The 15,691-nt window shown below is 39.1% G+C and overlaps 1 protein-coding gene across 4 annotated transcripts in view; it reads right to left on the reverse strand.

Annotated features, from left to right (window-relative positions):
* Positions 1 to 768: 768 nt before the first annotated feature.
* Positions 769 to 15,691, reverse strand: part of LOC144591957 (tudor domain-containing protein 7-like) — a 131,957-nt gene continuing 117,034 nt past the window's right edge. For all 4 annotated transcript variants that reach the window (XM_078396025.1, XM_078396022.1, XM_078396023.1 and 1 more), the window contains 6 exons: positions 14,023 to 14,109; positions 10,190 to 10,324; positions 8,581 to 8,691; positions 7,997 to 8,490; positions 3,972 to 4,132; positions 769 to 1,319 (listed from right to left, as the gene is read on the reverse strand). In XM_078396025.1, the coding sequence (XP_078252151.1) occupies positions 1,099 to 1,319; positions 3,972 to 4,132; positions 7,997 to 8,490; positions 8,581 to 8,691; positions 10,190 to 10,324; positions 14,023 to 14,109 (1,209 nt within the window). In that variant the 3' untranslated portion in view covers positions 769 to 1,098. The remainder of the gene's footprint in view (positions 1,320 to 3,971; positions 4,133 to 7,996; positions 8,491 to 8,580; positions 8,692 to 10,189; positions 10,325 to 14,022; positions 14,110 to 15,691) is intronic.

Genomic DNA, 15,691 nt, shown 5'->3' on the forward strand with positions numbered 1-15,691 from the left:
GACCTGTTTCGATGCCATATGCCTAGAAGGAATTAAAAAAAGACGTGTTGCTGCAAAGGATTTGTTATTTCCTATCACCTGGTTCACTGATCATTACTTTCCAGGATCCTCACTGCTGCAATGAAAATGTTCTGTGCATTATCTGCAAGTTATAATTGGCAGCTCTGTAGTCCAGGAATGTAGCTCGATAGCAAGAGATCATTACGCTTAGATTAGAAAGACTCAGGAATTGCAATTGCATTGGAGTGAAAGAAACCTCTAGTTTGAGAACTAAATGCCTAATGATTAAGATTTAAAAGGTAAACCAGGTGAATTATTCCAAAGTTCCATTCAATATATATTCCTAAACCACCAAAACAATTTTTGATCATTACCACATGGCTGTTTGTGGGTGCCTGGTGTATGCAAATTGCACACATTATAAAGTGACTACAAAAGTACTTTATTGACTACAAAACATGACGATACTTTCTGAAGGTGAAAGCTGTTATATAGTGCAAGTCTTGTTCTGCAAATTGCCCAAATTAAATGGAAATAGTTGGATTTGCTAAGATAGGGAGCTGTCAGTTTCATTTCAATGAAAGTTAATACCAAAGAGCCAATCCTGAAAGAATGGAAAAGCAGCCTTTGAATTTTGTTTTTAGAAGATTCAAGCCCTGTATTAATATCTTATTTAAAAAAAACAATTTTGGTGCTGCGAATCAGTTTATAGAACCCAAACGGCAGGTTTCCTGTTTAACCCTGCATAAGTAAATAAATAACCAGAAGAATGATTAATTAGTTTATTATTCCTCCACAACCCTTCACTTCAAATACATGGCTAATGGCAAAGGCTGGTGACAAGCCAATAGCACATTTTCAATGAACACATTTCTTCAGTAATCCAAACATTGTTAAGTGAACAAACAAATCATTGTTATATATTTTTTTACAGAAAAAGCATGAGGCTTTCAAATCTTATAGCATCACCATCATACCATTCAAGATATTTTGAAACCTTGTAAATAACAGCAAACTAGATTGTGTTGTGCTCTCAATTCAGTTATTGCTAATGGTCAGAAATTAAAGTTACTTTGAAAATGTTAAGGTAAACAATGATTATGCAGCTTTTGACAGCTCTGCAAGATATTCTGTCAGCAGATCATGTATCCAGACATCTGTATCTGGAAGGGATGTGTCCACCAAGTAAGTCACAACTTTTCGATCCCAGGGATTTGCACTACCCTGAACAGTTTGTATTTGAGCCACCAGAGGCTTCCTCTCAACATGGTTACGGAAAACAATCGATGCTTCCTCTGACCATTGTTCACATTTCACACCTGCAAAATACGTTAAAATGACAATCATTCAGTTGAATTTATTTCGGAAAAGATTAGCCTTTCCAAAGAAACAACAAAATACTAAGAAATTAAGTTAGTTAAACTAGTAATTCCAAATTCTCTTGCAGTTTTCAGAAGTTAAATCAGGAGTACACCGTAGAGGTTAACTGTTAGTATACTTGCATTGGAGTCAACATAGTGGAATAAGGAATTTACCCATCATAAGCATTAAGGAAAACTAATCTATGCTCACTAGAGTTTACAAGAATTAAGTGATCTCAAAACAGAGGCTGTTTCACCATGCCAAGAGACACAGTTCCAAATTGGCAATCTTCTTTTATCCCGATTTCAGAGACGAGTTCCTTTATGCAGAGGCTTATAAATCTATGAAATTCTCTATCTCAAAAGGATTGTTATGGCGAAGATACCCCCATCTCCTATGTTCCTAAAGTTCATTAGATTCTTGACTTTAAGTCAATGAAATTCCTTGCTCTACCCAAGGTAACTAATATTTGGCCATTATTAATTACTTTTAAAGGCTCTGTAACTGTGTGTGTTCATTCTGGGTACCACATTTTACAAATTACTTCAAGGACTTCACTGGATGTAGATGTAAAGAACCCAGCCACAAAGAGAGACCAGGACAACCAGATATTTAATTAGTACATTGCAAGACAAAATGAATATGTTTGTTCAAGGTGGAATGTTTTTGCCTAAGTTAAAAGGGTGTTTTTACCACCATCTGAAACAGGATAACGGTTGGAGGTTAATCAATGCATACTTAAGGCATTGCCCACCTATTTTCTGCAGCATTATTAATGATTTTCTTTCCGTTTGGTCAGTGGATGGGTGGTGGTGATTATGTAATGTTCAATTTCATTTACAGCTCCATAGCAAATTAAGCAGATAATTAAGCAGTGAAAAAAGTAACATCCCACAGAAGCCCCTGATAATGATAATCTCCAAAAGGAGAGAATCTAACCGTCTACCCTTGACATTCAATGTCATTACCATTGCTAAGACTATCAACAGCCTGGTCGGCTTGTGGGTGCGAGGAGAGAAAGGGAGTCAGCATCTATTGGCCAGAGATTTAATGAACAAGCTGCATAAATATGGTTGCAAGAACAGGTTAGGGGCTGGCTGTGCTGTAGCAAGTGACATACCTTGTGACAAGGTAAAGCTTTTCTATCATCAATAATGCGCAAGTCGGGATTGTCCCTATGCCAGGATGAGTGAAACTTTCATGAAGCTCAATCAAATCCAAGACAAAGCAGACCACCGATTGGCACCCAGGCAACAACCCTAAACATTTATTCCCTCCACTACTGATGCTCTGTGTTCCATCTACAAAATGCACTGCACTGATCTTAAAGAGCCTACTCAAACAGCACATCCCAAACCTACAATCTGTATTGACAAAGACACCAACAAGCACGTGCACAGAAAGACCATCTTCCGCAAGTTCGTCCAAGTCACATATGATCCTGTAATACAAGTGGTTCTTCATTGTCATTGAGCCAAAGTCCTCAATCTCCATCTCCAACAACATGGCACCATCACTTAGAGGACTACTACTGTTCAAGGTGGCTCACCACAACCACCTCAAAAGCAATTAAGGATGGGCAATAATGGCAGTCTAGCCACTAATTTAACTAAGTATTGTTGGATGGTGAAGGTAGGAAGAGAGGGAAGTTGAAGAGACGTCCTTTATCACATATGGCAAGTTACTGTCGTCAGTGTGACACCGTTGAAAAGGTAAACAAGCAAACGCAATCATTGTCTTCAAAAGGTAATAGAAATATACTGAGAAAGGAAACATGCAGAGCAGTGTAATGAATAAGAGGAAATAATTGATTGATCTTTCAAAGAGCTAGCACAGTTACAATGAGCTAAGCGGCCTCGGCACAAGTTACACAAATCTATGATTGAGAACGCAATTCTGAACAACAGAAATCCAAACAGTTATTTTCCATATATCTGTAAGTTTAACTTTATAAATGAGTACAATTTACTGTTGGAGTTATTTGGGAAAACATCGAAAATGCAGTGTCAAACTTGTCACTTAGTCTTTTTCAAATACAAAATTTGGCACTTGCACATTATAATCTTTATCCATACCAGTTAAAAAGAAAAATCAAATGACAAGAGCAGTAAGAGCTGGAATCAATTGCAAGATTTGCTCATCTTGTAGTGAATCATAATGTTAGTGTTAAAATGATATTACTGAACTAAAGTCATCAAATCATTAGCAAAATGTAAATTTGTCAAGGAAAGCTTGGTGCACTGTGGATTATAATTACAGTTCCAGACAATTACTGCAATGATAATTTCCACTACAATTGCAACAGTACACATGTAGGCAACTTATTATATTTTGATCATAGATTAAAGTTCATATTTAATAGAAAGTCTAAAACACAGAGGATTAATCTAAAATTAGTATAAAACCAGAAAACATGATTAAGCCATCTTTGCAAATTATTTCATTAAGAAATGATGAAAACAAATGACTGACTTAATTCCCAGTACACAACATCAAACCATTAGAAGATTGATAATTATCAACTTAGTATAATTATCAACTTAGTATATTTGTTTGCAACAGTATAAAGCAGCCACAGAACAACAGTCACATTTACACTCTTAACTCACCAGCCAACTGTGCTGTAATTGCTTGGAAAGGCAACTGACGGAATTGTGGTACCAGCGCCTGCACCTTCCTACAGCTCACCAGCTCATGTCGGCCATAATCTAACTGATATACAGACACCAAACCATTTGTAAGAATCCCTTTCACCAGCACACGATACCACCTAGAATTACAAAAAATACAAACGTAAAAGTAAATAAGTAATTATGGAAGATAAATTATTCCCGGTCTCGGTGCATTCCGAAGTATTTCAACCATTCAAGGCTGTTCTCAAACCTCCATGAATAAGTGATCAATCACCTGAAAAGTGATACAAGGACATTGTAAAATAACTGAGAACATTTTTAAAAGTTCAAGGTGCCCAAATCGTAATGTCCAAGCATTACAATAAAATTCCTTTACATGCACAAAGCATGCTAATATTTGCTGAAAGCCAAAAATAACTGCAAATGCACGAAATCTGAAACAAAACCAAATATTCAAAAAATTCAGCAGGGCAGGAAGCATCTATGGAAAGTGATTATGGTGCTTTATATCCCTGTGTTTGTCCAGATGTAAAGATGGCAATTAAAAATGTGTTTATTTTCCCAATTCCTTTGTAAGTGCTTGCCTTGGCAAATATGCACTTGACTACCAAATCCAGCTGCTAATTGAAAAGGTCCTGGGTAGTGCAGGACCTTTCTGCCAAGAACAAATCTCACCCCAAGGGATGTAAATTTAGTGGTGGGACTCACTAATGTACTCCCTGTTGAGGGGAATTCTTTGAGGAAGTAACAGGGCAATTTATACACTGAATCTGTAGATGCTCTGTATTGAGATTTCCAAATGGCATTTGATAAGGTGCCTGGCCCTCGTCCCTCTAAACCTTTCCAATCCATGTATCTGTCCAAATGTCTTTTAAATGTTCTAATAGTACCTGCCTCAACTACTTCCTCAGGCAGCTAGTTCTATATAGACATGACCCAGTGTGCGAAAATGTTGCCCTTCAGGTTCCTATTAAATCTTTCCCTTCTCACCTTAAACCATTTCCTGTAGTTCTTGATTCCTTACCTGGGATAAAGACATTTACCCTGCCTATCACCCTCATGATTTTATACACCTCTATAATATCAGTCCCTTAGCCTCCAGTGCCCAAGGAATAAAGGTAGATACATACTGCTGGAGAAACTCAACGGGACAGGCAGCATCTCTGGATAGAAACAATGGGTGACTTTTTGGGTCAAGATCATTCTTCAAAAAGCCTATCCCGCTGAGTTACTCCAGCATTTTGTGTTTATCTTCAATGTCAACCAACATCTGCAATTCCTTCCTACCCAAGGAATAAAGTCCTGGCCTGCCCAAGTCTCTCCCTCTAGCTCCAGGCCCTTGAGTTCTGGCAACATCGACCGTTGCACGTTTTAGGACAACTTGATTGTAACATGGTCCTCAAGATAACCCCTCTATGTATTTTCATGCTAATAGAACTGTGGTCGCTGGTGCTAAAGTCCTCACCACTGACACTTCAGTCACTTGCCCTGCTCAATTCCCAAAGAATAGTTCAGGCTTTGCTCTCACCCTTGTAGGTGGCTTATATATATTGCCCAAGGAAACTTTCCTGAACACGCTGGGCAAATGCACAGTCCTTTACCCAGTGTAGGGGAATCAAGAACCAGAGGACATAGGCTTAAGGTGACAGGGAAGAGATTTAATAGGAAACTGGGGGGGGGCAGGAAGACTTTTTTAAAAATCCTCACAAATGGTGATGGGGAAATGGAACAAGCTGCCAGATGAGGTAATTGAGCAGGCACTATCACAACGTTAAAAGGACATTTGGACAGGTATATGGACAGGATAGGTTTAGAAGGGATGGGCCAACCGCAGGCAGGTGGGACTAGTGTAGGCAAGTTGGGCCAAAGGGCCTGTTTGACTCTTTGTCTTGACAAATTCGATCCCAGTGCCACTATGATGGTCCCAATCTATATTGGCAAAGTTAAAATCCCTGACTGTGACAACTTTATTAATCTGCAATTTCCCAGTATATTTGTTCTTCTAATTCCCTTTGACTATTTGGGGACAAAAGTACAATCCCAACAATTCGCTTTCTTATTTCTCAGCCCCACCCATATAGTCTCATTGGACAATCCTTCAGTAATGTAATCTGAGGCCACTGCTATGACTTTCTCAATGAATAAATCAAGTTCTCCTCTTCTTTTACCCCCACCGCTATCCCACTGGTAGAATCTGTCCCCTGGGTCATTAACCTGCCAATCCTGTGTGTCCCCTCCCCCCTTCCCTCCCCTCCTTAGCCAGCTTCCTGTAATGGCTATAATGTCCCAGTTGCAAGGACCTATCCACTGAGCTCATCCATCTTCCCCATCATGGTTCTTGCAATGCAATAAATGCACTTCAAATGTCTTTCCATGTTCCCTGCAGTGTTCCTGCTTATCCTGTCTATTGTTGTCCTTGACATCTATATTGACTTTCAGCCTCCCCACCTGCCTCACAACTGCATAGGATCCCTCTGTCAATCAAGTTTTATCCCTCCATAGTAGCACTTGCAAACCCGCTCACCAGGATACCAGCCCCCTTCTAGTTCAGGTCAACGCTGCCCATGAAGAGATCTGAATCCCTGCTCCCCTGCACCAACTCGTCAGCCATGCATTCAGATGTCATGTCTTTGTATTCCTACCCTATGTGGCACATAGCACTGGGAGTAATCCAGAGATTATTATTGTTAACGTCCTGCTTTTTTAATCTTAAGCCCAACATCCAATGTTCACTCTGCAGGACCTCATCCCTATTCCTACCCATGTCATTCGTGGCATTGTGCACCATGGCTTCTGGCCGCTCCTCTTTTCTGCAGTTGTTCCAGGATGTCCTGAATTGATGGAATCATATTTCGCATGGATTGAAACATGGATGTCACATAGAAAACAAAGTTGGAAAAAATGGGTTCTTTGCAGCATTGGGGGATGTAACCAGTGGTGGAGCCAGAGATCAGTTCATTGCCCTCAATTGTTTATTACTTACATTTATGGAAGGAATTTCAATAATGATAAAAGTAATAATTTACCTTTAATTCATTGTAGAAAAATAGTCTAAGGCACTTAACTGAGAGGCCTTATTTGTTAATAGATCAACCTTATTTCTTCACATGCTAATCGAGGATTCATAAAAAAGTAACCTCCTATGATTCTTTGGTAAGCAACTTAAATCACAACTGCAGCTTCCTTCACTCAGTGCCCTGTTAAAGTAATCCCATTTCCTAATGTGCATAAACACCAAACTATATTGAAGAAAGATGGACACAAAACATGAATGTAAATGTAATATGACACTGTTCGTTGTTCTGTGCCACCAAAAAAATTACAAATGTATGGTGAACGGTCCACAATTGCCTTTTCATTAAAAATCCAATGTCTTATTTTGAGCAAATTTGCAAATGCGACAAAGGTTTTAATGACAATAGACAATAGGTGCAGGAGTGGGCCATTCGGCCCTTTGAGCCAACACTGCCATTCAATGGGATCAGTACCCCATTCCTGCCTTCTCCCCATATCCCCTGACTCCGCTATCATTATGAGCTCTATCTAACTCTCTCTTGAAAACATCCAGAGAATTGGCCTCCACTGCCTTCTGAGGCAGAGAATTCCACAGCTTCACAACTCTGAGTGAAAAAGTTCTTCCCCATCTCCGTTCTAAATGGCCTACCCCTTATTCTTAAACTGTGGCCCCTGGTTCGGGACTCCCCCAACATCAGGAACATGTTTCCTACCTCTAGCATGTCCAATCCCTTAATTATCTCATATGTTTCAATAAGATGATAATGATAGTTCATTAATCATCTGCCACCCCTCAAAAATATAGTTTTCTTTCTTTTTCTGATAATAGTACCCAACAAAAGGATGCCTTAAACTATAAAGGCCGCATCAGTGAACTTTGGGGCATCCATCAACAACTGGGAAGTGATATGCAACATCTGCATTTTTCCTTACAACACTAACTTTGGTAAATATTTGGCTTGAAAGAAATAACCTTAAATACTTACTTGTTATCCAGCTGAGCCACAAATATTTTGTTCTTTTCTACTGATATACACTGCCACTCGGTACTGTTGTAATAAAGGACCATTTCTTCCATAAGAACCTCTAACTTGTACAGTTCTTGCCAAGGTTGGAAAACAAAGTGGCCTGGATGACAAGCTACAGAAATGAAGACATCCATGTGCTCCCCAGGCTGTGGCAAGACAAAAGGAGATGGAAGGGCATTGTGTATAACGTGTGGGGCAACCATTTTGATTGGTGCAATACCAAAGTCCTTCACTGAGGTTTTTGTTTCAAACTCTGATGCAATGTTTGCATCACCTTTATTGCTTGGAAAGCCAGTAGAACTTCGTTCGACGCCCAGATAAACATCCTTCCGGTGCTTCCACAGATCGGCATTTGTTATTTTATGATTAATACTGCGTTCAGGATTGGGGAAATTTTTCGAAGTAAACAAGTAAATATGAACTAGTCCTTTGGTATCATCAACTTTCACAATCTGAAATAAGACAAAATTCAAATAATTACAACCATAACTTCAAGACTTGAAATCAGATTTCAAAGGGATAGACAATTTATTCACATTTACCTTAATGCTGCAGTCAGAGCAATTTAACACGGTGTCTCTAAGCCACAATACTGCATCAGGTGTCCACATGCCAATGTTAAACGTGAGGTCTGCCAAGCAGCACTTAATAGCCTAAAATAAAATAACTGACAGTCAAATTCTATAATATGAACTGTCCTTTCTAATGAGACAATATGTGTAAAGACGCTAACTTTAAGCATCAATATAAATCGCAAATAAATTTCAATACAGCAAGTGTGGATTGTAGATTTTGCCAGCAAAATTAAGATAACCATTAATAACATTTTACAAGGACATAAATGGGTTACAGGGACTTGATACAGCAGATATACAAAGCATCAAAAGTAGTGAAACATGATAAACGAGATGACACGAGATGCAAACTAAACTTCAGGATGCAGCAGGCATGTGAGTGAGGTAAAAAAAAAGAGGAAAAGAGCCGAGCGTTTGCGGGGGCCAAAATATTGGAAAATTTACACACAAAATGACAAGTTTCAAGCCTCTTAGCGCATTTCAAAGTAAAAATGGACATTACAAAATAATGTGAATATGTCACTGCATACTGATAACATTTTGAAGTAAATTTGCACATTAATTGATAATCAGCCCAAAAAGGTGGTAATTGGCTTTTCTGCTGTGTTTTATATTTTAACCCTGTCTTAATTAATTTAGTTATATAATCTTGCACTTAAATTTAAAATTTACTCATTACAGTTCCACCACTAATTTTCTGGCACTCTTGGTTGCAGAGCTTTGCTGGTTCATCCAGCAGGTCAAGGAAGTTGGCTATGGGGATAGATTTGCTGGCTCCAGCTGGGTTGGAGTTCCAGAGCCCCGGCCGCTGGTTGCAAATTCAACCCACCAATCGGCCATGGAAGTCCCGATGAGGTCGAGATTGGCTGCCGAGGTGCCACATTTTCGGAGAGACTTCCAGGAAACGGGGGATTTCTCACAGAACCCCTAGCGACCTCTAGCTGAACCCTAGTGTTAATTGCAAGTCTATACTTTGTTTTTATTGTTTTTTCTTTCTTTTTTTCGATCCGAATTCTCCGTTTATTTGGAAAAGTGAAAAACGCGGAAATCATGCAAAAAGCGCGGGAAATGGATTTTAAAAACACAGAAATCCGCGGAAACACAGATGATTCACATGCCTGGGATGCAGTGCCACAGACAGATCTGCACAGCAGCAAGCAATCTTGCTACCAAGTAACTTAGTTACACCACCTTAGAATGATGCATACAACTCTGCTCTCCATTTTATACAAAGACATTTTTTGATGCAAAAAAAAACCTAAAATGAAACCAGAACTCAAGTTATATCCATTAAAAAAACCCACTAGGGTCTTAACAGGTGAGGGAAATGGCTCCATTCCAAGTGGAGCCAGATTTGGAGACAACTAATTTTTTTGAAAGTTCCTAGTCAGAGTGGTTATATAACCTGCCACAAGTAATGATTGAACAAGCAGCTTTGATCCTTTTGACACCAGGGAACAGTGGAGAGAAATCTATTGGAATTTAAATGAAGGTTAAGAGGCAGCGCATGGTGACCATTAACATCTATTCTGTACATACACTTTAATAGAGCAAAAATATTTCCGAAGATCATTACCTGAGGTGGTATGGAAACAGAGTCGTGCATAAATGGAGGCGGAATTTCTCTTAGCTCCGATACAGCAACAGATGCAACGATTCCAGTGTCCAAAAATATAATATCCACAACTCGTGTGCCATGTACATTGGTAATCTTAAATACAAGGTGCTTAAATTAACACAATCTGAGCAAAGAAAGGTTATGTAAAATGCTATGAAATTATAGAAATCTTACTTGCAGTATCCAGGTAACCAATAAACATTAATGAAATATAATATAACTCAAAATTTGACTTATGCTGGTTATTTTAAACCGCATTATTTGACCAGGAGTTTTTTGAAATGCCAAGATGAGAGCAGCATGATTAAGTACTTCTTCCAACTTCGAATCCCCTCCCCTCCTCCCTCCGACTTTTGACTGGGTACAATTCCATAGAATATAAACTGTAGGAGGTCCTTTATTCCCTTCGGTTCTTTTGCTGCCAAAATATTATTTCTCCTGTACAAATTATCTTTGTGACAAATTATAGTTTGTACGTTCTCCCCGTGACCTGCGTGGGTTTTCTCCGAGATCTTCGGTTTCCTCCCACACTCCAAAGACATACAGGTATGTAGGTTAATTGACTGGGTAGATGTAAAAATTGTCCCTGGTGGGTGTAGGATAGTGTTAGTGTGCGGGGATCGCTGGGCGGGCCGACTTGGTGGGTCGAAAAGGCCTGTTTCCGCGCTGTATATATATGATATGATATGATGATATTTGTGTGAGTATGCAATTCTGTTCAGAGCACTTCCCACTCTGTTAGCATTACTGACTTTCTACTTTACTTTTCTTAACAATGGAGAAACTCTTGGATTTCCCAACCTGGCAGTTCTTCTTGACAACCAAGAATTCAGAACCAAAGTGTCTCCTTTCTCTGTTCGTTTACTTATCTATTTATTCACTTCCCTATGTTCTCTAAATCCCTGTAAAGCGTCTTTGAGTATATGAAAAGCGCTATATAAATGTAATGTATTATTATTATTATTATTATTGGGCAGTTATAAGGTGCATTCTAGATTAAAAGGCTTACCACCCACATAAAGGGACACAATGCATAAAAATATTAGTGATAGCCATGTTTGGAGCAAAACTAGAGAAACTGAGGGTTTTCAACCACAAAAGAGGAAACAAGTCTGAAGAAAGGTCTTGACCAGAAACCTCACCCATTCCTTCTCTCCAGAGATGCTGCCTGTCCAGCTGAGTTACTCCAGCCTTTTGTGTCTATCTTTGATTTAAATAGAGGGTTGTAAGGAAGTGTAAAGAAGAAAAAAGATTCTACCTGACTGCTGAGTTACTGGAGCACTGCCTTTTTCAGTGAAAAAACAAGTTTGTTTTGAATGCTTTCCACGTAAATTATACCATACATGAGCATGTCAGGCAGTGCAAAAGAGAAAACAACTAGAGTGCAGATTATTGCTTTATTGCTAAAGAGAAAATGTAGATTAAAAATGTTTACGTCCTGTAAAGAAGGTAGATTTTGAAATATCTGGAAATTCATCCTCAGGTTACGAGAAGTCTGGTTCAAGAATCTGGTAACAGTGGGGAAGTGACTTCCAACACTTGTAAAAGCCTTGTACTCCATTTGAAACTTACAATAGAAAAGAATCAGTGTGAAATCCACCTTGCACTTTCTCTGCTTTTAATGATTTAATTGATTATATTTTATTTCTTACTCATGCCACCGGGTGGCGCCAGCAATGGCTGCCTCGCCAACAGTCTGTCTGTCCTTTCATTCTTCGTGTTTTAATTGTATGTGTTAAATGTATGTTTTTAGAGTTCTTTAGCTTGTTTTATGTAGGGGGAAACTTTTCCTAATCTCTTACCTCGACGAAGATGCGATTTTTTTCCGTATTGTCCTCACTGCGGCCTAACATCGAGGAGTTGGCGGCCTTTGCTGGAGACCCATTTTGAGAGCTCCACCGCGGTCGCCTGCGGGACTTACCATCATGGAGCTCGCGATCCCTTTGAAAGAGGTCGACCTCAGAGCTCCAACCGTGGGTGCTGGCGAACTTAGCATCGTGGAGCCCGCGGTCTCTGGTCAGAGACCGACTTCGGGGACTCCAAGCCGCGGGAGTTTTGATCGCCCCGACGCGGGAGTTTTAACCGCCGGCTGCGGGTGCGATCGCCTCGACGGATGGTTCGATTGCCCCGACCGCGGGAGAATAAAGAGGAAGCAGATTGGACTTTTTTTGCCTTCCATCACAGTGAGGAACGTGGGGAATCCGTTGTGGTGGATGTTTATCTTAACTTTTATGTAATTGTGTGTCTTGTTGCTTTTTTTTCATATGGCTCTACGGTAATTCGCATATCACTGTACCTTAATTGGTACATGTGACAATAAAATACCTTTGAAACCGTTGAATCAATTCTAGTTCTGTCGTAATTAACCCAATTAACAGTTTACTGCATTGTTAAGGTCAATGTTTCAATATTAGTTTCAATTTAAAAAAGTTAAACTCATCAGTGAATTTTAATTTGATTGGATGGAGTTTGATTGCTGGGGAAGTTGGGTGGATGACTATGACTAAAAATGTATCAAAGATTTGGGGGCTTAATCATAGCAGATTTATGATAAATATAGTGAAAGTATAACCAAAGGCAGCACAAGTTATTGGATTGTATTAGTAGAACAGTATAAATAAAAATGTGACCTTGATAGAGTCCAATTGACATTCAGACTAAAACTGGATCATTGTGTGAAGTTTGAGTCTCTCTCTATATGGCATATGGTATAATGGGCTAAAAAAAGTCCAGAGTTATAAAAATGCTTCCTTGTTTATCTAACCTCAGCTACTCAAAGTTCATTACCCTATTTACATTAGAGTGGTATAGACGACATTAAACAAACAAAATCATTGGAGGACTGGATAGCGTTCCTCAGGATTATTATAATTTAAATGATTGGGGACGATGCAAGAGGAGGAATAGATGGAATACTTGGGAGTTCTTTCACGTGTTCAGCGTCTGGTGTGTTTGTTGCTAGCTGGTGTGATTAATGGCAACTTCCTCTGATTTGCGATTTGAAGCAGATATTACATGAAAGAGAAGGTAAATTCTTTCTAAGTAACACAGTCCATGTGACCCACCACAAAGGTTGTAACGACTGATGTTTATGTGCATTGTTTTGTTTAGTGCTTTGTCATTTGACCCTAACTTCCACATCCCCCTTCCATTTTATTTAGCTTCCATGATTGTGAAATGAAGCAAGAGCAAGATCAATGCAATGGAGAAAAGGCACGTATATAACCATGATGAATGAGAAATTGTGATGAGAGGCAGGTATCATGAATCAGTTAACTTCTTTGCTCCTTTGTCATTTTCCCATGCTGATGCATTTGCAGTATTGACATCATCTTTTCTCAAATTGTTCCCATAATTGAGGACAATTAAACTACAACATGTGCACAAAGGTTCCACATCTAATCATCCCATGTTGACACACAGTCAATACAATCGTGACAGCATATGTACAATGCCATCCTAATTTTCGGGTTGAAAAGAGGAAGAGATGAGGTAACCAGAAACTAGAGCTACCACTCTGTTTAGAATGCCTTTCCAGGAACTATACTCATGTCAGATTAAAATCATCTGTAACAGGTATGATAAATAGCCTGTTACCGCTTGATTGCTCAGAATCAAATGATGACACAAAGTAAAGGCATAATCAGCATTTGGGAGTTGTAAGAGAACATGAGACAAAGTCAGGAAGGAGGGGGCAGTTTTTGAACATGCCACTAAATAACTTGAATATTTTCTTCCCTGCAGAAGAAAAAAATCAAAGATCAATATCGATGTCAACTGACAAATCTTACCTCCACTCGTGTCCACTTTCCTCGCCATCGTGCTAAACAGCGCTTACCACAAAAAGGTAACGAGACAAAATATTCCGATGTGATTTGCTGCAATTAAAGAGTGGATTTATGATTTTGAAAACTATTTCAAACATGGCCAGTTTCAAATTACATGCAGTGCAACTATCCAATTAATATATCTATTAACTTTTTGTGCTGTCCCCACCACTTAATTTAGGCAAATCTAAACATTGATTTTAATTAAACATTGCAATGAAACATTCTTTATGAATCTAGTCATTGGATAGAAATGGCAGCCGTAGCATAATCTATACCATTGTTTATGCCCAAATAATCTATTTAAAAAAACTAAGTGTCAACTTAACAATTGGCAATGGCGATGGAAATTGATCAATATTATTTGTATGATTTTGCCCAGGATAATTTAATTGACAAGGACTGACAAAATAATAATCCAGGCAACATTTGATTGCTTAGCCTAACTTGAATAAGATAACTCAAACAGCTACTGCAGTTACATATATTGACTAAGAAATGTACATAAAATATTGGATGCTGCAGCACAGCAACATTAACGTACAAGAAAATGAGGGCAGACGATGTCTGAAATGACTTTTCAGTGTACATTTGAAAGAGAAAATGAAAGAGGTACAAGAGAAACAAGGAACTGCAGATGCTGATTTACAAAAATAGTCAAAGTACTGGAGTAATTCAGCAGGCCATGCAGCATCTCTGGAGTACATGGAGGACTAGTTCCCCCAGGAATAGGAAAGAACGATACAGTATATTAATCCCGAGGCAATTTACATCACCGTGTGAAATAATAATAATAATCAGAGTATTGAGTATAGAAGTTGCAAGGTCACGTTGCAGTTATACAAGATGTTGGTGAGGCCACATTTAGTGCATTATGTTCAGTTCTGGGCACCATGTTATAGGAAAGATAGAAAGGGTGCAGAGAAGATTTACAAGGATGTTGCCAGGAGTCGAGTGCCTGGGCTATTGGGAGAGGCTGAGCAGGCTAGGACCCTAGGACTTCCTTGGAGCGCAGAAGGATGAGGGTTGATCTTATAGTGATGTGCAAAATCATGAGAAGAATAGATTGGGTAAATGCATAGAGTCTCTTACCCAGAATAGGGGAATCAGTAACTAGAAGACATAGGTTTAAGGTGATGGGGGCGACGATTTAATAACAATCCGATGGGTAACTTGTTTTGAAATCAAATGGTGGCGGGTGTATGGAACGAGCTGCCGAAGGAGGGAGTTGAGACAGGTACTATCGCAGTGTTTAAGAAAAGTTAAAACAGGTACACGAATAAGATAGGTTTAGAGGGATATGGGCCAAACGCAGGCAGGTGGGACTAGTGTTGGTCAGACTAGTTGGACCGAGGGACCGGTTTCCACGCTGTATCATTCTATGAATCAATAAGAACCTTCTAGCTCCAATAGGAAGTTGGCTCTAAATAATTTAACATTGCTGAAGGATGAGGTAAAAGTAGAACATTTTCAGAAGTTTGTATATGAAACTAGTTATACTTCAATGCTGGGATGAAATTGGTAGCTGGAAAATTGTGAAAGAAAACTGACATGCATCAAAAAAAATGTCATCTCCTTAATCATTTTGCAAACGGCTGCAGTTACTCAGTTATAGAACTCCCCCTCTTTAACC

Source organism: Rhinoraja longicauda, chromosome 3, assembly GCF_053455715.1.
Source record: "Rhinoraja longicauda isolate Sanriku21f chromosome 3, sRhiLon1.1, whole genome shotgun sequence".
NCBI classification, from domain to species: Eukaryota; Metazoa; Chordata; class Chondrichthyes; order Rajiformes; family Arhynchobatidae; genus Rhinoraja; species Rhinoraja longicauda.